General features: G+C 37.7%; 1 protein-coding gene across 3 annotated transcripts in view; it reads right to left on the reverse strand.

Moving 5' to 3' along the window:
* Positions 1–24,371, reverse strand: part of LOC149563107 (protein N-terminal asparagine amidohydrolase family protein) — a 244,334-nt gene that overhangs the window by 168,134 nt on the left and 51,829 nt on the right. For all 3 annotated transcript variants that reach the window (XM_089826531.1, XM_089826532.1, XM_089826533.1), the window contains exon 2: positions 18,287–18,417. In XM_089826531.1, coding sequence (XP_089682657.1) covers positions 18,287–18,337 — 51 coding nt within the window. In that variant the 5' untranslated portion in view covers positions 18,338–18,417. The remainder of the gene's footprint in view (positions 1–18,286; positions 18,418–24,371) is intronic.

Consider the following 24,371-nt stretch of genomic DNA (forward strand, 5'->3'; position numbering starts at 1 on the left):
CTGCAGCAACTCTAGGATCTATAAACATTTTCTTGAAAGCTTGTTTATATCCTTGAACAACCTCAACATCCCTATTTGGCAATGCTAACATATCAGCATGATAGTACTTAGGGTTTAAAGCATATGCCAAAAGTTGCAAAGCAGTTGTCATTTTATCCCATCTATTTTTTATTACCTCATATATTTGCTTATAAAAAAATTCAGAGGGATCTTGCTTTTTTGCTATAATAATATCTCTAACTTTCTCCATCATTGTATCTATGCAATCATAGATGTCACCTAATATTGGCTTGTCAGTATCACACCAACGAATGAGGGCGTATATTGGCTCAGTGAAAGATAGTAAATAATCTATTTGAGCCCACCAATTAATGTCCTTACATTATTTGCTCTATTTGTTTGTGATTGTCTCCATACTACCCAAATGTCACTAATCACCATACTTTTCAAAGCTTGTTTGACATCAACAAGCCTTTTGAGAACAATGTAGTGTGTGGCAAAGCATGTTTCAACCACCTTCAATCAAGGAATAATTATTTTTAAAAACATATAGATCATAAATACATTTGAATATTTTTAATTTTTAAGACAAGAAATTTACCTTTAATAACTCTAGCTTGGCGAATTGTCTATAAATGGCCTGTGACATGTGATGATTACAAATAAACATCTGAATTTCTTTGGCTTCTTCATAATCCTTTTGTATCCATTGAATTTTGCCAATTTTTTGTAACATCAAATTCAAAGAATGAACTACACAAAGAGTCCACCAAATTTTTGGATATCTTGTTTCCACGACCAACCCGGCTGCTCTACATACTTTTGCATTATCTGTGATCACTTGAACAACACTTTTTGGCCCCACAGATTCAATTGCTTCAATTAGAATGTTAGCAATAAACTGTGTATCTTTCTCTTCAGCCTTGCATTCCACTACTCTCAAAAACACTGCCCCCTTTGGGCTCATTGCAACCACATTGATTAGTGGCCTGTTTCTAGCATCCTTCCATCCATCACAAATGATGGAAACCCCTGAAATTTTCCATGAATCTTGAATCACTTGCAACTGTCTATCAATAATATCTTTTTCTTTAATCAAAAGAGTAGTACAGACCTTCTCGTACCTTGGGCTTTTGTATCCTTTTGGAGCTTCATTAATAGACCTAACCATCTCTTGCCAATATGGGGAGCGAACCACATTAAATGAAATTCCATTCGCATATAGACAATGTGCAATACTCTGATCCGAATCCTCTTGACTTTGCAAATTAAATGCCTTTTCAAGGTCCTAAATTGCGCCTCTTGTCACTAGTAGATGTTCTTGAAGTTGGATACAAAGGAGGTCTATTGAGACTTGACCTTTGTGTTGACTTTTGAACTTGACTATTAGCTTCGTCCTCTTCTTTTTGATACTTTGCAATCTTCTCACGTGACAATCCCTTCCCTGGTTGACCATCAACCTTTAGACCAGGGCACACTTCACATCCTGTACCTTTTATGTGACAAAGGTGTCCACGAACCCTCCTATAAGAACCATTATAATCAGTTAGACACTCATGACACCTCCATTTAAAACCTCTGCCACCTTGAAATTTTTCGATGATGGTTACATGTTTCCATAATGGATATTTAGCATTTGGTTTGATCCACTTGTCATTTTCTGATGCTCTGACATCCCCTAACGATGATGCCATGATTACAGTCTTGAAAAAAATAAAAAATTAGTAAAATTATGAAATAAAAACAAATTTACATTGATTCTATAGAGTACAAATTTAAAATTATAATTTGTAAAATGATTAGCTTAAATATAAGTCAAATAATTCTTATTTCAAATTTAATTTTACAAGAATATAACTTTAAAACTTGAATCTAAATTATTTTATAATTTAATAATAATTAAATATACTTATAATATTAATTAATTTCGTCAAAATATCTATATAATTATTAATGTTATTTAATGATTTTTATAAAGTTTAAATAATTAAATTTTAACAAAAATAAATAAAAATATAAAGATAAATTTAATTTAAAATTTAGTAATTGTAAAATTCTAATTTTAATTTTAAATTTAACTTAATTTAAAAACTAAATAATATTAAAATTAAACTATTATACTTTATATTTATTTATTCACTTTTCTAAACTACATATTAATATAATAATTTCATTGATTAATTATCAATATTATTATAAGATTGAAAAATTAAATTAAATCTGAACTATATGAAATTGGAATCGTATTAAAAAAATAATTTATAAAACTTAGACAAACATTAGGGAAAACTAAAATGAAAAATCAAACCAAATTAAAAAATAACATTACTTGTAAGCTGCAACGGAAAATGATGGATGCATGCAGACAAACGAAAAACGACAGACGCAAATCAGTAGAGAAATCAGATTCAGTACAGGAACAATAGTAAATCAGACGCAAATCACTAGAGAAATCGATGCAGAACAGGATCAATCGTAATTCATTATTCAATCGATTGAAGCATTTATTTATAACAACTTATTCTTTGATTTTTCCTGTTAAATCTATAGTTAACTGAAGATTTTCAGGTTTTTTTAGAATTTGTATTCCCTGTTTCCAAATACGGCATTTATTCTCTTTGAAAAACGGCAGTTCTTCTGTTTGCCAAAGTTACTGCCGTTTAAAACTATAGGTAACTCGTTTTTTTCCCTAAATTCAGCTCTAAATTTTTAGCAAGTTGCAGTCAACGTTTTTGGCACGGGTTTGGAAAAGACGACTCTCATAATAAAGGTGGAAATGAATTTCCCTCCGTATTTGTGTCGTTTTGTATCCGTATCTGTATCAGATACGACAATACGCATCTCTAGGGTTGGGGGTGGCATTTCCAGTAACCCTGTTGAAATGTAGCTAGTGCATTAGTGAGTCCAAATGGCATAATCAAGAACTCGTAATGACCATAGTGACATCGGAAGGTTGTCTTATACACATCTCCTTGCGAACCCGTATCTGATGGTACCCTGATCTGAGATCTATCTTTGAGAAGTAAATTGCCCCATGTAACTCATCCAGTAGCTCATCAATGCGATGGATTGGGTACCTGTTCTTGATGGTCCTCTTGTTGAGAGCACAATAATCAATACACATGCGTACAGTGTCATCCTTCTTCTTCACCAATACAACTGAAGAAGCAAAGGGACTGGAGCTAGGTCTGATGTGTCCCATGTCTAGAAGTTCCTTAATCATCTATTCTATCTCCTCATTATAGTATCTAGGATGACGATAAGGTGTCGTGATGATGGGTTTGGCGCCCTCCTCCAACTTGATGATATGCTCAAACCCTCTATCTAGAGGAATCCCTAGAGTTATGACCCCAAAAACTCTCTTGTGCTTATCGAGCACCGACTGAATGTCAACATGAATTTGTTGTTTTGAGTCTAAGGTAGCCTTAAAAAATAAAACAATGGGCTGCCCACTCCATGTCGTCATGCCTCATGATTGCCTCCATCCTGTGGGCTGAAACCAACCTAGGTCCTCCCTCAAGCATAGCCTTGAGGATCGCCTGTCTGCCATCCTGTAAGAATTCCAATTGCATCTTATCATGATCAACTATGTACCTGCCAATAGTCTGCAACCATTGTCTACCCAACATGTCATCTAACCCATGTAAATCAACTGCATAAAAATCTGCTTAAAGAAGGAAATCATCAAAATGAATTGGAAGTCCTGACACCTTCCTTGTGTTGGAGTTGAGGAAAGCCAACTCCGAAGACGCCAAGATCACCTGCATGCGAAACCTGTCAAAGAGAAGCCATAGAAGGGAAGAGCATGGAGCACGGGCAAAAAACCTTAAACGGACATGAGAGCCATCATAATGCAAACACAAGAAGAAATGTATTTACAATAAGAAATGATGTTATTGATGTGATAATACAATGAGAGAGAGCCCGAATATAAAGAGCTCATGGAAGCTTGTAGAACAAGCTGGAAGGTGGTAGAAGATAAGTGTGACAACTAGAAGGGAACAAACTCCCGTGTTGTCACCAACTAACCACAACACGCATTAAATATAAAATATTAAATAAATGCATGACCTAAGTAAGCTTAAGCAATAGAATAAATAATTAATAATTAATTATTTACTCTAACACCCCCCCTTAAGTGCAACTTAGGGAAATGCCTTAAGCTCACAAAGCTAAGATGAATGCATAATGGGTCCCGGCAACGAGGCCATGTTAGGTACCCATGTACAATGCAAGAAGAATGCAACCTCTGTAAGCGAGGAAAGAGAGAAAACCACGTGGGAAAAACCCTCCCCCAAAAAGAGGTAAGAACCCAGTGAAGAGCTGAAGAAGTCTCCAACTAGGGAAATTGTCCCCTAAAACAGGAACAAGGAATGATCATGAAGAAGCAGCATCACTGAAGCATGAAGAAGTCGCAAATCTGTCAAACTGCTGCTCTGAAGAAACCTCCATGGAAGAAGAAGGCACGAACCGAGCATGTCTATATGGTAGATGATCCATCTCACCGAAATGCATAGGTAGCCAGCCACTGCAATCGCCTTGTATATAGGATCAACCACTGAATACATAGTTCACACTATCGAACCATCGAACCATGGATGCATTAGAACACAGCATAACCCCCCCTTAATGCAGACGGGGTGTGATGTCAGGCAACTGAGAAGGTGAGCCAAATCTCTTGCAAACGAACCAAGAATGAGGAGAGAGGAAAAGAGATACAGACACTGATAAAGACACGGTCTAACTGACTCTGCATGGGCTAATGTCGTGGAAGGGACACTCACTTGACAAAGGGAGAATGCCTAAAACAGCAAACAAATAATCCCCCCCATGGTGCTTTATGAAATAGTGCATGCACAGCTGACTCAAAACAACGTTCAGGACTCCCAGAATGCAAAAGTGACAGTTTATCTCAGTGCGAAATAGAAAAGTGCTTCAAAAGGATAGCTACAATGATCAGAACTGAAAAAGAGCTGAACCAAAAGAAAGTACAGCCGAAAAGAAAGCAAACCATGCCAGGAAAACGATCCTCGGGCCTAAAATACTCAAAATATCCACCATAGAGCAAAAACGCCAAAACTATGATAGAAAGAGAAGAGGCCAAAAACGAAGAAAAAGGACTATATTTCTGAAAAGAACACAGCACCAGCTTTCCAGAAATATAAAGTTTTCAAAAAACCGACATGGGATGTAAAAGATATGCATGCCGGAGTCAAAAACAGGACTTCGGACTTCAACAGTAAAAACAAGCAATAAAAAAGCATCAAAACCAAAAAATACCTGCACCAAAATCTCCGTCTCGGAACCAGCTTTCCGACGCTTCTTTCGGATCGGAAAAATACCTCCGTATGCAAAAGTTATGGCCAAAAAACCACAAGTAGGTCCAAAAGCAATCGGGAGAGGTGCATGCAAGGGCTGATGCAGCGCTGACGTCAGCAAGTCATGCGATTAAATTTGACGGCTTGGAGGCCGTCGCCGCAAAAAAAATGCCATGTGGCATCGCCACGTGGCAGGTACGGATGATGACGTGGCAGGGGCCACGTGGCAATGTGCCACGTAGCATGCCTGCCACGTGTCACGCGCGGATTGGATAACCTTCCGCTGACTGTGCAGTAGTGCCAACTGTCTAGCAGGCTGAGCTGTCGGGCTCTGATTGGATGAATACAGTCCACGTGTCGGACAGTGGGCAGAGCGGAGTGGGCGGCGGGGACCGGGCGGAGGTGGCCGCAGGGGCGGCGGAATCAGGCTGTGCCGCTGGTGGAGGTGGCCGCAGAGCGGCGCCGGAGTGGCCGGCGGGCGGAGCCCAGCCGCAGCGGCTCAGCGGCGGCGCTGCCAGTGGCAGCGGCCGGCGAGCTGCGTGGCGGCGGCCACTGGGTGGTGCGAAGGTGGCCGCTGGGTGGCCGCCCGGCGAAGCGCGCCGAAAACCCTTGTTTTTAAAATTTTTTTACGCTCTGTGTCTGTACGATCCGTACGGCAGCGACCCTGGAGGCCTCAAAAAATCGCCAAAAATGCCCTGTCTCCAAAAATGAAAAGCTTTATATGAATCCTGACTGCAAACGGCCTTCCGGATCCAATGGTGATGTCCGTTTGGTCCCAAAGTGCTCCGAAAAATCGCTGATCCCCTGATTTGAAGAAAAATTGCACAAACAAACTAGGGTTTGTGACTTCAAATCACGGCTTCAAAATTTCTTCAACGAAGCTGCAGCAGGAAGGCTCTGATACCATGTTGAAGTTGAGGAAAGCCAACTCCGAAGACGCCAAGATCACCTGCATGCGAAACCTGTCAAAGAGAAGCCATAGAAGGGAAGAGCATGGAGCACGGGCAAAAAACCCTAAACGGACATGAGAGCCATCATAATGCAAACACAAGAAGAAATGTATTTACAATAAGAAATGATGTTATTGATGTGATAATACAATGAGAGAGAGCCCGAATATAAAGAGCTCATGGAAGCTTGTAGAACAAGCTGGAAGGTGGTAGAAGATAAGTATGACAAATAGAAGGGAACAAACTCCCGTGTTGTCACCAACTAACCACAACACGCATTAAATATAAAATATTAAATAAATGCATGACCTAAGTAAGCTTAAGCAATAGAATAAATAATTAATAATTAATTATTTACTCTAACACCTTGTGCATCTCAATCTCTCACCTCCTGCCACTCTAACCTCAAACTCAGGTATGTCATCAATTTGTAATTTCTTCTTGCTAACCCATCGTGAGCTTATGAAGTTATGCAAGGCACCTGTATCCAAGAGACATAATACACTTTCCTCTAACAATTCCCTTCAAACGAAAGGGGTGTCCCGTGGGATCGCTGGAAAGTGATGCTATGATAGGAAGTTGTCCCTAGGTGCCTTGCTTCTTCCTCTCTCTAGGTGGTCGATCCTCATTCTCTTCCTCATCACTACCATCAACATCGCTGCCCTCCTACTGCTCATCCTCCTCCTCCGAAAGTACCTCTACATAATGTATCTTTCCTTTGCCTAGGCATCTATGATCCAGTGTCCATGGCTCTCTGCAAGTGAAGCATAGCTTCTTCCTCCTCAGTTCATTCCGTGTCTCAAAGTCCATCCTAGGAGCTGTAGCATTATGCTGGTTTTTGTTCTTTTGGAATGAAGTGGACCCATTATATGTTTTCTTAGGAGGCTGTGATATCGAAGAGGGTGACTCTAGATCATGTGCGATCTTAATAGCGTCATCCAAAGTGTTTGGTTTAAGTACCTTAACCAAACCTCTATATCTATCTTGTAAACCCTTGGTGAACAACATTACCTTATGTTGTTCTGTCATGTCTGGAACCATCACTAAGATTAGCTGAAACTCATCAATGAAATCGTCTAGAGATCCATTTTTTTGTAATTGTGCCAAATCCCTATAATAGACCTCTATATCCTTCCTGTCAAAGCAAATAATCAGCTTAGAGCTGAAAGTCTCATAGGACGTAGTGAGACCATGATCCTGGGCAACCAACCCGTGATGCCACCAATCATATGTCGCTCCCCCTAAATGCATCGTAGCAAATCTGAGGGCTTCTATCTCTGACATAGGTTTAAGTGTTAGGTAAGTGTCTAGCTTGTGAATCCAAGCACTTGCAAATGTCTTACTACTGCCATTAAAACTAGGGAGAGATAGTTTGCTCATAGCATGCTTTAAGTCTCTATTTAGTGCTCTAGGTCTCTTGTCCTATTGTTGTCTTTCTATCTCCCTTTTCTTATTTAAGTATTGAATAAAGGACATATTTTGTTTAATTGGGTTAGGAAACAAGTCCCATTCATCATACATCACCATAACATTTTCTAGCAATAAATTTGGTGTTGTTGGTGGTGCTACCTCTTCCTCTACATTAAAAACAGGTATTAAAGGCTTGTCTGTGTTCCGTGTGGAGGCCCTAACAGCTCAGGGTGATCCTGCCACACTACCACCTCGACTATGATGGCTCGGAGCTCTCTTGTTACCGGAGCTAATTGCTACATAGTACCTGCAAGTTGTTGAAGCGCATTAGCAATGTTATTATGTCCATCTCTGATGACCCACAATATTTCCCTTACTTCTCAATCCGGTTCAGTTTCATTATGAGCCATTTGAATGTTGTTTTCCTATTCAATCTGATCAACCTATTTAGCCTATTCAACCTGTTCACTTGTTCCAAAATTTAACTCCTCATCAACTGAATAACTATCCTCAATGTCAATCTGCTCTGAAGACTCTTCTTGTTTCGGTTGGAGGTGACTAAATTTATGAAGTTTCTTCCTCATACCTGGCTGTCACTTTTATTCGTTTATTCCAACCTGTTATGTAGTAAATTTTTCCGATAAGATGGCAGGAACTAGGCTCTGATACCACTGTAATAATCTATGCTAAATTGGATCAGAAATATTGAACATGGACTAACAAGAATTTCGTCAAATAGTTCTTATGTAAACAAGTCCTTAAGAAAATCTATGACTATATCATCACTTTACTATTTCATTAAAACTAATACTAAGAAATGGATATGCCAACCAATGATACCTAAAACTCAAATAAACACAGAATCAGCAACTTGAACACATTAAATGATGCTAACGTTTTCATTCATGGCATTAGACCAAGATTACTATGCTGGTGACAGAATTCCAGTTCCTTATACAGATTAACAATATGCAGAACCAAACAAATGCGGAGGGAACAAATAATAACAGACTCGTGATTACTAATGTGTGTCAGTATGGAGGTCTGATTTTGCAGTGAGGACACAACCCATCTTCACCTCCAAACACTCAATCAGACTATCGTCTATCCCTATGTATCCTACCTTGAACCCGTTGTACTATACTATTCTTCGAACCTTCCAAACTTCATACAACTACAGTCATACTAACCACTCGTGGCCTATGAATGGTGACGTCGGCTTCTTTAATACTGGTGCAAACCCGCGAGTCACTGCATAGTTTTAGACGATTGGCAATCACATTATCACTGCGGCTTGTTCCTGTTAGTATCCCTGCCCTGTCCAACTGGAATGAAGTTAGTCCACCATTGCCGCTATTCCAACATGCAAATCCGACCAACAATGTCTGCCGCTAATACCCAGCTTTGTGAAGTATCCAGAATGTGTCCCGCACTCTATAGAATTCAATACCAAGGCCTGCTACTTGCCATGGAGTTCTAACAATCTGAAAATCAATGTATCAACTCAACTTTTATCTCTAAACATGCAACGCGAGTACTAGGTTTGCGTCTAGTCTCACTACTTTCCTTAAGTGGTTTCATCCTTAGGAAAAATACAGTCACATTTAAGCAACCATATGATTTTGTAGAAATATCATATATTCGTGGTGGTAATCCCAATGCAAAGGCGTTCTTTTATAACCTTGAAGTGTGGGGAGATACAAAATCTTAGCAATGTGGGATAAAAGACTGTTTCATCTTTTAGTCATTTAAGTCATTTTGTCATAAAGTGACTTTAAACAATAAAGTACTTTATATTTCAACTCAATAAAATAAAATGACTTTAACCTTAGATTTTCCATTCAGATCTCCTCAACTGAAACCAAAACTACTATGACCAATGGGCATCCTAAATCACATGTCGTTAGCCTATTCGGATGGAAAGATAGACCAACTAGGCGCCAAATAGCTAGTGCGAAGAAGGGGACATTACATCATATACTTTCTTCATTAATATAAAGTCACTTTAATATCCTTGTACCTCCCTACATTGGTGCCCCATTTGGCATAATAATTAAGTACCTAATAGGTATTATATATTTAATGTACATTTGACCGCTTATATCCCCTTTAATAAAAAAAGATAATTAATTTAAATATGTATATTAAAGTCAATGCTAGATTAGACTTTCATAAATTAAATTAAATCATTAAACTCCACTAAATGTCATATAACAAACCAACAATTGATCCTGCCAACTTTTTAAGGTATAAACTTGGTGCCCTCTGACAATCTAGATAACTTGCCACAAATAGTATGGACCCAAATGTCCAAGTGATTTATTAAAAATAGTGTATATAAACTATAAACAGAGCCTAAAAGTTCTCTCGAAGGAAAACCACAAAAGAACATGCACTGAGATGGAAAGTATTGAAATCAATGTTACAAGCCTTGGACTCAGACTCGAAGTCAGCAGCCAGACTTGGCATATGTAAAATCCCAAACTAGTCTCTGGCTGTGATATTGAAGTGAAGACTAATTTCTTGATTTATATTTAAATCCTTTTGATGATTTTTGTGAATTTGAATAAAGGAATTACTTAAAAGAAAAAATAATTCCTTGAATCCGAAATTCACACCAAAGGTAATAGAAACATCAAATGATTTTATTTAATGCTGGCACAAACCAAGGAATGAACAAATTCAGATGAACCCAATTTTAAAAGTGTATAACAGTATTCCTTTGTTTGATCATGTCCTAAGCCCAAGTGCTGAAACTAATATCCTCAATAATGCTAAACGTAATCCAATAAGGAGCCCGCAATGATGCCAAGTGTGCACAACAACCTCCAAAACTAAAACGCAGGTGGTTTAAAAGCCAAGCCGATCCATCCAAACAAATTGCATACACTTGATAGCTATGGCAGATTCATAAACATTAACTATGGGTCTGCAATTTGCCCACGTGGTTGTAGGTTGGGTTCCCACACAATTAGTAGTAAATCGCAAGTCTTGTAAATAATGTCGTCCAGCTCTTTGGTAGGTGACTTCAGCGTAGAACTCGCCCAGTAGCTACTACTATATGAAATGCTGCCGCTAGATGTCAATTGCCAGTCCTCTAACACCATAAATTGAATTTCCAGATTGCAATCACCAGTATGGATGAGCAAATTTGATTCTTTCCACAATCCAAGCAGTAATTTTAAACCAATTTCCAAGCCACATTCTCAGCTATAGTGATGAACAATAGAGAAGTTAGGCAACCTTAGCTATACCTCAGCAGCTAAATTGCAAGTGCAATTCTCAGAATTTCCAACCCTTATACATCAGCAAGGGCATACAGTTCGGAATTCAGGAAAAACCACAAAGGAACAAAATCAAATATATAATCAAGCGTGTCTTTTCCCGATGAAAAGAGCTCTCATTTATAAGCTTTTTGTTGACAAAAGTTTTCATAAAATTCCACTTCAGAAAACATAGAAGTTTCCCGAAAGAACTCAACACTAGAAACTTTCCAACTTGCTTTTTAGAAATATCTCTTTAAGTCATTATTTATAATAATATAAACATTATTATAATAATGCAACTCAATGAATAAATAACTAAGAGCTCATGTAATTATTAACCTAATCAACCACAGGTGACGACCAACTGCCAAGTCATCCACTGCACTGCTAAAAATAGCAACTAGCCATAATAGACTTACTAAAAATAGTAAGTAATCAACTGAGACCCCCAAAACACCCAATCAACTCACGAGGGTCACTATGATGAGCTAACTCAATCAACTGCACAGACTGGTGTAATGTTCCAATCGCCCGAGTGCCTGATGGCCGTACGGAAGGGATTGTAGGGAAGTTGTACAGCAAGAAGAACGTCCATACAATGTGGGATGAGCAGCTAGGTATGGGAAGTAAACATGTATGGAGACCGTACAGTGGGCTTGAAGGCCGTACAGTAGTTTGGTGATAGCCGTATGCAGTGTGTCAAGGGGTGTGTGGGTTGTACGGTGGAGGATATGGGTCGTACGGTAGGAAGGTGAGACAGCCCGTGGTAATGAGATTACCAACTTTGCCGTACGGTATGGGAAAAGTGAAGCACGGGGACAATTTGATGGATGGGTAATGTTGCACGTGTGTGTAACGGATGGTGTGCGAAAGGTTGAGGTGATGCAAGGAATTCGTCAGTGCCGCTTAGAATGCAAATGTAATATATTAAGCCCAAATAACTTGTAGAAGCCAAAATCCGAATAGACACACACAAATAGTGAATACGCACAGACAACCAATTTACTACCAAGTCAATATCATAGTTACAAATAACAAAGATGCTCCAATTTGCCAGATCCGAGCCAATAGCATAGACAGAATAGGGTGAGGGATGAATCTCACTGAAACTAGACAAGCCAAGTAGGGAAGGTCTTTCACTTCCGAAATGGTGAACAACAAAGAACTCCAACAGGAATACATAGTACAGATAAAATAATCCAAATTGCCTACTTACTACTACCTACAAGCCGTGCTTAAATACCCGTCAAGAAAACCTTCTAAGGGTGTACAAAGATAGTCGACAGCCAAACTACCTATAGAAACAATTAAAAATGGATCCGAGATATATTAAATCAATCGGCTAAATAACAAGGTTTAATTAATTACATTTATTTTATGATAGGGATATTACAGTCCTCCCATCCCAAAATTTGCTTTTCCTCAAGCAAATGCATATCCAATTGTAGGAATCCTTTTGCAATCAACTTCTTCAGTCCTAAGTCAGGTACTAAGTAGATCTTCCCGCCAAAGTAAATGATGTTATCAATAATTTTGTATCTTTCATCGCGTACATAGCCATCCATCAACTGACATGCAAAAGTGTTCTTGGAGTACTCGACCAATACATGGGCCCGCCAAGAATGGGGTAAGGCATTGATTGTTGTGTTTTTCTTGCAGTGTCTAGGGTCCAATCACGATTAAAAATGGCCTCCATCTTCTTGATTGTGACTTCCCTCGATCCTTTATTTGACATTCCTCTTAGCAACACCTTCTCGTCATCTGTCTCAAATGAAAAGTCCATTCTTTTGAAACTTTGGGTGTACTGGTCAAGAGTTTCCAACCACTAGATGCCCAAAATGATGTCAGTATCAACCAAATCAATGACAAAGAATTCATTTGTCATGGTATAGTTTTGTCATGGTATAGTTTCCCATAGATATTTGTAGCCGTGGGATCACATGAGTGCAAGGTAACAAGGTTCCTCCTGCAACCTTAACCTCAAATCCTCCATGCTCAACTGCATGCAAGCCTTTACTAGTGACCAAAGATGAATTGATGAAATTGAGTGTGGTGCCACTATCAATCATGATTGGGACTCATTTTCTATGAAGTGTGCCATGAACCCTGAAGATGCCACTTTTAGTCGCTGTAGTGGGGATAGCAATGGAACCCCCTTTTTGTATAAGGGCATTTATTCTCTCCTGCTCGGTAATTTCTTCGTCAGTTGTTGTAAGTATTTGTTCTTCGTCGTCCTCAGGCATCACCTCAATCTAATGAATCTTTCCCTTCCCAAGGCAGCGATGATCAAGACCCCATGGTTCTTTGCACATGAAATAGAGCTTTTTCCTCTGGAGCTCTTACCGAGAATCTTCATCAAACTACGATTTTTTTTCCTGAATTGGCTCCTTGTCTTTGTCTTCTTGTGGGTATGGTGTTGGTGTAACTACATGAGTTTTGGAGGAAGATGGGGCCATGTCATGCACCTTCTTAATAGCTTCGTTGAGTGCACACAGGTTGAACCCTTTGATCCAGCCTCTCAAAGGCTCTCTCAGCCCATCCATGAATAACACAATTCAACGTCTTTCAAAGATGTCTGTGACTAATACTGACAGTCTTTGGAACTCAGTGATGTAGTTGTCTACCGTGCCCGTTTTCTTTAACTGAGCTAGATCTTTTAGCTCAGGATCCTTCCCATCAAAACGGTCAATGAGTTTCTCAGTGAACTCAACATAAGAGGTTACTTGGTCGTGTCCAAGAGTGACCAGTCCATGATGCCACCACTCATGCGCCACTCCTTCCAGATAAAGTGCTGCGAACTTGATTGCTTCCTCTTCGGGCATCAAATTGAGTTGGAAATAAGCATCTACCTTCAGAACCCATGATTGTGCAGTAATGGCTCCAGATCCATCAAATGGCGATAAGTTTACCTTTTTGATCTTTCTCCTAAGATCATCATTAAAATAACCACGATTTCCCCCGCCAAAATATCTCATTCTTAGATCAACACAGTCTCTGAGATATATCACCTCCCATATTTGGGTTCCACTAATCTTCCCGAAGTTTTTCTTGCATTTCCTGAAAAGTGGGCTCTCTTTCTTTGTGTGGTGCTTCCATCCTTGGAAGGAAGATGCGTATCGAGGGTCAAGAGGGAGAGGGTTGTAAGTTTGCCCTTCCAGAAACCAAGTCATCGCTATGCCCATTTTGTTCTCTTGTTGTCTTTCCCTTAGATAATTTTTGTAATGTTTCCTGCATCAGCCTTTGGGTTTCGTTGATTTGTATTTGGTTTTTGTTGAGCTCTCTTAAAAGATTCATGAGCTCTGTCGTAGGATCCTGATGATCTTCCATCCTATCAATAGGGTTATTTTGCCTTCTCCTTCAAGTATAAACTTGCATTCACTTCCGCAGGCTGGCAGAATCAAAAGCTCTGATAACACTGTAACCAAGTGCCTAAGGACGTACGGAAGGGGTTGCAGGGAAGCCGTACAGCAAGAACATCCATACAGTGTGGGATGAGCAGCTAGGTATGGGTAGTAAACATGTATGGAGACCGTATGGTGGGCTTGAAAGTTGTACAGTAGTTTGGTGATAGTCGTACAAGGTGTGTCAAGGAGTCTGTGGGCCGTACGGTGGAGGAGGATATGGGTTGTATGGTGGAGGAAGAATGTGGCTGGTCGTCCAGTACAAGGTCGTACGGTAGGAAGGAGAGACAACCCGTGGTAATGAGATTACCAACTTTGTCGTACGATATGGGAAGAGTGAAGCATGGGGACAATATGATGGATGGGTAATGTTATGTGTTGTGTGTAACGGATGGTGTGCGGAAGGTTAAGGTGATGCAAGGAATTCGTCAATGCTGCTTAGAATGCAAATGTAATATATTAAGCCCAAATAATTTGTAGAAGCCAGAATTTGAATAGACACACACAAATAGTGAATACGCACAGACAACCAATTTACTACCCAGTCAATATCGTAGTTACAAATAATAGAGATGCTCCGATTTTCCAAATCCGAGCCAACAATATAGACGGAATAGGGTGAGGGATGAATCCCACTGAAACCGGACAAGCCAAGTAGGGAAGGTCTTTCACTTCCGAAACGGAAAACAACAAAGAACTCAACAGGAATTCACAATATAGAGAAGATAATCCAAATTGCTACCTACCACTACCTACAAGCCATGCTTAAATACCCGTCAGGAAAACCTTCCGAGCATGTGCAAAGATAGCCAATGGCCAAACTACCTATGGAAACAATTAAAAATGGGTCCGAGATATATGAAATCAATCGGCCCAATAACAAGTTTTAATTAATTATATTTATTTTATGATGGGAATATTACAACTGGCCAAAAACGGGGACATTGCAAGATGGACTCGACAACTAAAAACCTAAAAAATTCAAAGATTTTTAAGAATTTTAAGTTTTTTTCATGCATCATTTAGCCAATTAACATCATATACACTATAATTGAGATAAATAGAAGATACTTTGCACACATCCACAACTTTTCATAGATCACATAAGGATAAATGCAAATTTTTGAAATAAATTACTTAAAGTTAAACTGAAAGACATAATAGAAATATAGTGTCACTGTCAAATGTCTATAATATTCATGGAATATGCAATCTATTGAATCAGGAGTTCAAAACATATATCAATATAAAGGTTCATACTAGCCTATGTCCTACGACCATGCCTAAGATAGGTCATGAAAGATTCTAGAGCCATCATCTCTCCCTGTGTGTGAAGTTGAAACTCAGTGACATGCTCATCATGATCATCCTCATAATCCTCATCATTGGAGTCGAATCCATCACTCTCGGTCTCAGGGTCCTACATTGGGTCTCCTTGTGCTCTAGCCTCCTCTAATGCCATCGCCACTACCACTGCCTCTACCTCTAAATCCATCTAATCAACCCGCTCCAAGTCTTCATCATTGAAGATAGGCTCATCAACTTTCAGCTTCAATTTAACCTCAAATAGTCAAGACACATTGTGTGAGATAACACTGTTAAAGGCATCTTGAATCCTAAAATTTGGCTAAGCCTAGAATTTTTTGAAAACCCCCAAAATCTAGAATCTGCATTTTAACTCCTATGAAGCTGAAACCTATCTCAAACATCTTGATAGTATTTAGACAAGTATAACTTAAAGTAATACTTAAATGTCATACTTGTATAAATCCTCCTACCCCTAAGCTGAAAAACTTATTGTTTTTCGCTGACTGATGGCAAAGCTCGACCAGTAGGACTCAGTGAGTCAGCCTAGGCATCTGCCTCGCCAAGTCAGCCTAGACTTAGTTTGGACTCAGCCGAGTCCGAGTCCATTGGAAATTTGCGTCGTTTTTCCCACCTCGCCTCAGGACTCGTTGAGTCTTGTAACGGAGATTGAAATAGCCGCCCAAAAGGTCAACTAAATAATCCTATAACACCTTGAAAGGGTCCCCTAATTAGTTTACAAGGACCTTGATAATAGGCTAACCTCTAAAAATAATTGATGCTTAGGAAGGTGCAAAAATGGGGACATTACAAGAACTAACTTGAAGATTTGATTGCAGAGATAATAAGCAAAACAATTTCATAATAGTGAATTATATCTTACTAGCAAAGTTGAGCAAGTAGATTAATATGATAGATTCAAACTCATGATAGTTAATCTCCAATATGCAACCATGATCAGCACTATGGCAATGCCTCAGCAATTTTTTCTGCAATCTTTATTATAAAAATGGGTTATTAGTAGATTGGTTTAACAAACCAATGCACATGTGGTTTACTATATGACCAGATGTGAAACGTTTAGTTTTCTCTAAACTAATCTTTGTTAAAGCCAGCAATTAATGTCATGAAAAATCATGATTAATAAGGCAGCGCGATGTTGTTGTTAAACCAAAACCAATGTATTTAGTTTTATATCCAAAAAGGTGCAATTAGTAAAAGAAGAGATACAATTTTTGCAGGGTAAAATTAATATAAGTGAAGGGATGCGTTACTACTCTGAATAAGGCAGCAATCACCAAATAAGAAGACATGTCTCTTTAATGAATTATCTATTCCAAAGGGTATGGTCCTTAGAGATAAAGATATAAATAGAGATGGAAAAGGGTGTTAAGGAAGTGTGTGTTGTGTGTTGTGTGTTGTGTGTTGTGTGTTGTGTGTTGTGTGTTGTGTGTTGTGTGTTGTGTGTTGTGTGTTGTGTGTTGTAAAGACAATTGAGAACAAACACCAAATTTAATTAGGAGCCATAGGTTATCATAAGACAATTCTACAAAAGAAGAATAATGTGTCCACATGTTCTCAATACTAACTAATTTTCCAGCCATCTCAGATATTTTGTGATTTGATTTCTTAATTTTGGGACATGAAAGTTTGTAAAACTTAATTTTAAAGACTTCATTCACGCAGATTTAATTTAATTTTTCTTATTTCGGTGAAATTTTATTTTTAATGTTTAAATCATTAGTCTTAATCTAGTTTTTAATATATTTAGATATAAATGTTTTTAAATTATTATTTAAGTTTTACTTTATTTTATATTAATTTACTCACCTAGATTAAATGACATTATTGTTAATTTAATTATAGGACTTTGTTTGTTTTATTTTTGTATACTGTAAATTGTTAAATGAACTTATATAATTGACATAGGAGTGATAGTCTATGTTGTTCTTAAAATTATGAAAATCTCCTCTAATAACTTAGAAAATTGTGTTTTTATTTTATAAGTGTTTTTTTTTAAATGACGTATCCAGCTGTATCTGTATTAGGGGTCTTTAAAGAGGCCACATCTATATCCACATCTGCCTCAATACAAAATTGGATAAAACATGATGCACAATTTGAATGATACATGTTTTTCATGAAACTCGAGAGGATTCTAACTAAGAAACTGTCTATTTTTTTAAAAGTTAAGACATAGCACAATTATAAAGTAGTTATAGATGATGGTTTGCAGAGGTCAATTTCATGTGCTTGCTAAGAGAAGCATACATGAAAAGAGTCAGTCATATAATAAGGAAAAAACTGCAATGGACATCAATCAATATTAAAGTCTATTGTTTCTTCAAGAAGCATATAAAATGAGAATGCCACTAGTTTTTTATTTTCCATAGGTCAAGGCTAGCATAGCATAAATCATAATCTCAAGAGAAAAGCTTTTCATGTATATGAATAAGCCATAGTATTCATTAAAATGCTTCATTTATGCAGTGTATACAATTGAAAATTGAAATACAAGTTGAAAATGAAGCATGACATCTAAAGCAATAATATTTATCAGGAATGGTGGCATACATTGTACTACATATTAACATGAAAATAAAAATCAGCAAAACAAAGCAGGGATACAAGGATACTTTTTCCATAGATGAGTCCTCTGATGTTTTCTTTCCTTCTACAAATATCATGTTTTGCTTTTGACGTTTCAACAGTATTACCTTCCTATGAGAAAGATTGAAATCTATAGAAAGTTTATCAGTTGCTGGGCCTGCTCAATTTCAATCCAAGCCCATCCAATTAGCAATCTAATATAAAAAATGAATTTTTTAAGGTACATATAAGATTTTTGCAAATAATAATTTTCTATATGCAATGGAAAGAAATATAACAAATAGACCAAACCACAAGAAATTGAGCTGGCAATAATAACTGACAACATGTGGAATACTGATCTGCAAGTAAATATTTAGTAAAACCTTAAAGTGCGTAGATCTATGATTCTATATACAATGCGTGAATAAAGCTGACGATATAAACATAATTGTAAAATTTCTCTCATGGACAATTATTATATTGACGATAGAAAATAAAAAGTTCAAAACAAAAAACCTAATTGCAACAAATCATATACACTCTAGCAGCCATGACCCTGCATGTAGAAATTAAAATTCACAATCCTGAGCTGTGACTTGGTCACAGCCAATTGAGCTCAACTTGCCAAGGCTAACTGAGACCCAGAAGACTGAGGAGTCTCACCATTGATTGATCTAGATATAGTGTCACTTAAAAACATAAATAGCTAAAAATCAGTATTATCGTATGATGTTTGCAGGTCAGGACAGCAGCACAAGACAGATGAGAGGATAATATTGTTTTAATTTTACACATTATCGGTGATTCATAAGTGAATTTCCAACATGGGTAGGAGCTTGGAACTAAAGTTTTGTCTTTGAACTACTTCAGATTTTTATTGCCACCTTAGTCTCCTCTCTGGCCTAGTCAGCTTGGAGACCATTTGCCTATTTCTTGAGTTTCCATAGGCTAATTGGAGATGGCAAGGGAACTCCAAAGATCTTGGAGAGCACATGCTCAATTTTTATTGGTTTCTATCTTCAGCATTAAACATTGTAAAAATGGCGGATCAAAGTGACACTTTTTGAAGCATCACGAACTCCTAGGTTGTTCTCCAAACTTCTTGGAGAGCATGTCTATTTTTAGTGTCTTTGACTTGTCACCTATTATCATCCAACTACTTCAATATCATGGTGCAATCAAAATTAGATTCAATACCACGGCACTGCTTTCATAACTCAGGTAGAGAGTTCAAAGTATACATTTAATTTTTTTATAATTAATGTTAAATAATTTACTAAGTTTTGTATTTTATTAAGTTGCTTTATGTCACCTCAAAAGTGGACACATAGGGAAAAGTGAAGGGACTTGCAGATGAAAGTCAATTTGATATTTCAAAAAGTCCCTTTGGGTGGGAACATGAATTATTTTATATTATTTAAAATTGATTTATCCCAGGAGGTTGAGGGGTCCCCAGACTTCAGTCATATGCTAAAGATTTTCATACTAAAATGTTTTCGAGTTGAACCTATGGGTTTTTCCAAAAATATTTTAAGGGAAAAAAAAACTGATTTGGTTTCCTAATTTCAGATTTGATAGATAATCCCTACAAGTAGGCGTGATTTCATTCAGAAATTACCACTGTGTTGGAGTAATTAGGATATCACTGATGCAGGAGCATCCAATGGTGTAAAGGCAATCCTGTATCACCCAAAAATATGCTTAGTGTTAATTTTTGTTTAGTGTGTTTTCATTTCTGGATACCATTTGGGTCAAATAAAGATTGCAACTCTCATAGCTCCACTAATGGTTTTCTAGGTTAGAGTTTTTGAGCACCTTGGGATACATGCCAATGCAGAAAATAGGTTATTTTGTAATTGAGCCATAATTATGATGAGTTAGAGGGTGTAAGTTGGAAGGATGATTATACTTGTAATTTAAAGCACTCCACAAAAAGAATCAGGTGAAAAGGCTTTACGGTTTGAAAGTTATTGCAGTTTTAAGTTGCCTAGAGACCTCCTAAGAGCACTTCAAAGTCAGATTTGAGGCACTAAACGGCCTCATATGGGCCTGAAAAATGGGGGACAAGCAAAGCTGGTCCATAGGGCTATAAAGTGCTTAGAGAGCTGTCCGAAAATGTAAAGAGTTCATCAATCAGAGTCCCAGATCAAAAGTTATGCCTCTCTGAAGTTGGACTACCATTTCTGGATTCTTCTAATTTTATACCGACTTCTAACTTGTTTTCTAGAACTTTCTGTTTTGGCAATGGATGTCAAATGGCATATTCTAAAATGTATTCCTAACCCTAAACCTAATTTGGTTTACTTAAGGACATTTCTGGCATTGTAAAGGCAGTTTTTGGTGGAGTTTGGGAGAAGGTACTATGAAAAGGGTTTTCCCCAAGATCATACAATATTATAAGCCATAGGGCACGTCTTTGGATCAATTTTCATTGTACTAAATGTAATAGCAGATCACTTCTGATAATAATATTCCCCTTTTCCTAGTGCATTCATTTTTTGTCTTGGGTTGAGTCCTCATCAATCACCTTAGTAATTAATTAACCAATCATTAATTTCTTAGGTTTCTTATTACTTTGTTAGACATAGCTAAACTTAAAAGTGTTTTTCTATTATTAAATTGAATTAATTATAGGTCACATTGTCTCAAGTCATATGATTAAGACACTTGTTATGCTCCAATTTAATCCTCCCCTTATTTTCATCTAGGGTTTCATCTTATGCTTTTTAAGCATTCATCATAATATACGTAGGTTTGAAGTATCAATTCAATACATATATCTATCATGTGCTTTTGGATCAATCTCTCTAAAGTTGCATAGGATCAACCACGACTTCTTCAAATGTAACAGACACTTTAGTTGTAGGTGAGTTTTGCAAGCTGTATGGTTAGCTATCAATTCCAATATGACATTAGCGCACTAGATTTATGACTTGCTAACCATTTTCTAAGAGATCCAACCTTGAAGAGAAAAATAACCTTATACTAGAGCAAAACAGGTATTGTTGCTGGATTCAGAGCAGCAAAAAACCCCAAGATCAATTGTTGTTTGACTAAAATTTGAGTATTTGATTTTTGGAATTTTCTAATGTGCACAAGATTTGAGACAATTATTCAGCCATCAGTGGAAAATAAGTGTACTTTAGGACAAATCAAACCTTGTTGTGTCCAAAGCCCAAAAACCCTAGAGAAACTTACTGAAATGCCAAATTCGAGTCTAGAAAAAATAGGGCAATCTTTTTCTAGGTTAAACTTCACAAGCATTATCTTTGGTACTACTGTACAGATCTGTACAGCCTTGCCAATCTGTCATTGTTGTACCTCTACATGGTGGAGAAAAATCAAGTTCAAAAAAATTTACTTTTTTATTTTAATTTTGCAGAAAAATAAATTACTTTGCACAAAGATTAAAAGTGAACATAAAAAAAGAAAACACTTTATTAATAAAGTGTTGTAGGTTGTATGCCTATAAATGCAAGTCATATGCTGGTACAAGAAACCAGCAAATATAGGAGAAATTCACTGACAAGAATAAATATTCCAACAATAGGGAAATATTTTGGGTGGCCAAAGGCATATTTTGTTGACATTGCACCAACATTGCAATGACATTAGTTGTACTCTATCCTCTTTGCCCCTCTCCTAGCCCTAATTTTTGGTTTCTCCATCAACTTCAAAGTTTTACAAACTCTACTGAGGGTCGTCACAGATACTCTTACCTGGCCTATTACTCTTTCGAGGTGGTGGCAGGTTCTGATCTTATTAGCAGAGCTCTCTACTAGTTCTCCCAAGCCTCTGCTCTTTTGGTACAATTGGGATTGTGATGGATCGCCTTACCCCCTTTTGGTTCTCTCTCGATTCCCCTGCTCACCTCCTTCCCTCTCAACAAGAGTTGAATGAGAATGCCAAACTCAACATGTACAGGCAACATTTATCACAACATGGAAAAACCCTCTACTAGGGTTCCATGTGAGAATGGCCTTCTACAATGAGCACTACATGGAGTACCAGGATGGGGTCATTGTGCACCGTTGGTACCTCACTCACCACTGAACCCATGCCCTCCACAGCTCTTTGGGATCTTTTAGAGTGGGCTCACACCGGTTACAAACACAAACTGACCACCGGATTGAGAAAGAGGACAAGATCTATCGCCTATGTTCCATTGGGGAGGCAGAAATTACAACCCATTTTTTTTCCAGATCTATCTACTATGAGATCATGGGGAGGTTCTATTGCTTGCTTAAAGAGTGTGGGTCCCTTTCTTCACTTTTTAGATACACTAACCAGTAGTTTCTTGCACTCTATCTCTAGGAGGCCATGCGGCTTAGGATCACACTTTTCATCTTCAGTTCCCCCCAAGATATAAAGCAGTCGCTTAGCCTTTCCGGGTCACACCGGATTTGTGAGGCCTCATAGAGGGCAGACTCAGCACCATCAACCTACCTCTAGGGGGTCCTTGAGATGGTCTAGGATACACTCTTGCCCCAAACCATATCCTTCAGTTGTGGACTACTCATCTGTGAGGAGTATTTAATCTTTTCTTGTTTTGTTCTTTTTCTTTCTTGCTTGTTCTTTCCACGGACATTGTTTGGTGTCATTTTTTAATTAAATTAATTAAAATAAAGTCCTTTCAAATTTTAGTTTATTTGAATGAATATAAAATAATTAATTTTAATTAATATTATTTATTTATTGGGGACATTACAGTCCTCCATTCTTGTAGATTGCTTGCCTTCAAGAAATCTACACCTGCATGATGAAACTGAATTTGTTAAGGTTGTAGCTTCTATCGAATTGAATTGACCTAGAGATAATCCCTCTATGGTCATTGGTTAATCATAAATTAGACAAGCCCTAATATATACCTACTTATATATATTACATATAATATATATATTGTCTATTATTATATATAATATATAATATATATAGATATGTTAATATTGTTTAATTAATGATCAATTAATAAATTATCAAAGACAGTGGGTTGATCAGGTGGATCGAGAGACAAAGGCAGTGGCGATGGCAGTGGAGGAGGCTAGAGCACAGGGAGACCCAGTGCAGGATCCTGAGGCAGAGAGTGATGGATCCGACTCTAATGATAAGGATTATGAGGATGAAGATGAGGAGGATGATCATGTCACTGAGGTTCAACCTCAGACACAGGGAGAGAGGATGGCTCTAGAGGCTTCCGTAACATATCTTAGGCATACAAGTAGGAAGACAGGCTACTATGAGCCTTTCTTTTGATATATGTCTTGAACTTTTGATTCCATTGATTGCATATTACATGGATATTGTAGACATTTGATAGTTACACTCTATTTCAGATTTCTATTATGCTATTTAGTTTAACTTTATGTAATTTCTTTCAAAAATTCACATTTATACTTATGTGATCTATGAAAAGTTGTGTATGAGTGCAAGTAGCTTCTATTTATCTCAATTATTGTGTATTTGATGTTAATTGGCTAAATGATGCATGAAAAACACTTAAAATCCTTAAAAATCTTTGAATTTCATGGCTTTTTAAATTTATCGAACCCGGCCGCCGAGACCGAGTCTGAGCCCAATTTGGGCCTAACTGAGTTCGAGTCGAGTCTGTGGTTGGTAACACTGGTGCAAATAAAACCCCTAGGGCAAGAGTAGCATTTGTAGGTGCATATGATAGGCCTACACGTCCCACATTTTTGAGGAACGAGTCTGAGATAGGGAGTGTAGAGGAAGAAGAAGATGGGTGTTTTGTTGATGATATTTTGGTCATGCATAACAAAAGGGATACATTGCCTTAGAGAGTTAAGGAGCGCCTGCGTTTTGACATTTTTATGACTTCGAGGAAAGAGTATAGAAGACCCAAGAAGGAGAAAAGGAAAGGAAATCAGAATGCTGATCTGAAACATGTCACTAGCAAGCTCACTTTCCTTATGTTTGATGGTAGTGAGAAGGTCATAGCTCAAGCTTGGATGCTAAAGTTAATACATTCCTAACTCATAGGCCTATGAAAAAAGTGGATGCCATAAAATTTGTAGCTTTCCATCTAGATGGGATGGTTACCCTAAAACACAATCTCATTGCCTCTTATTAGAAGTTCTTTAGCAAGTTGATGGAGCATTTTGACACAAAGGA

Source organism: Cupressus sempervirens, chromosome 4, assembly GCF_028749045.1.
Source record: "Cupressus sempervirens isolate cs-2001-9-10 chromosome 4, ASM2874904v1, whole genome shotgun sequence".
NCBI classification, from domain to species: domain Eukaryota; kingdom Viridiplantae; phylum Streptophyta; class Pinopsida; order Cupressales; family Cupressaceae; genus Cupressus; species Cupressus sempervirens.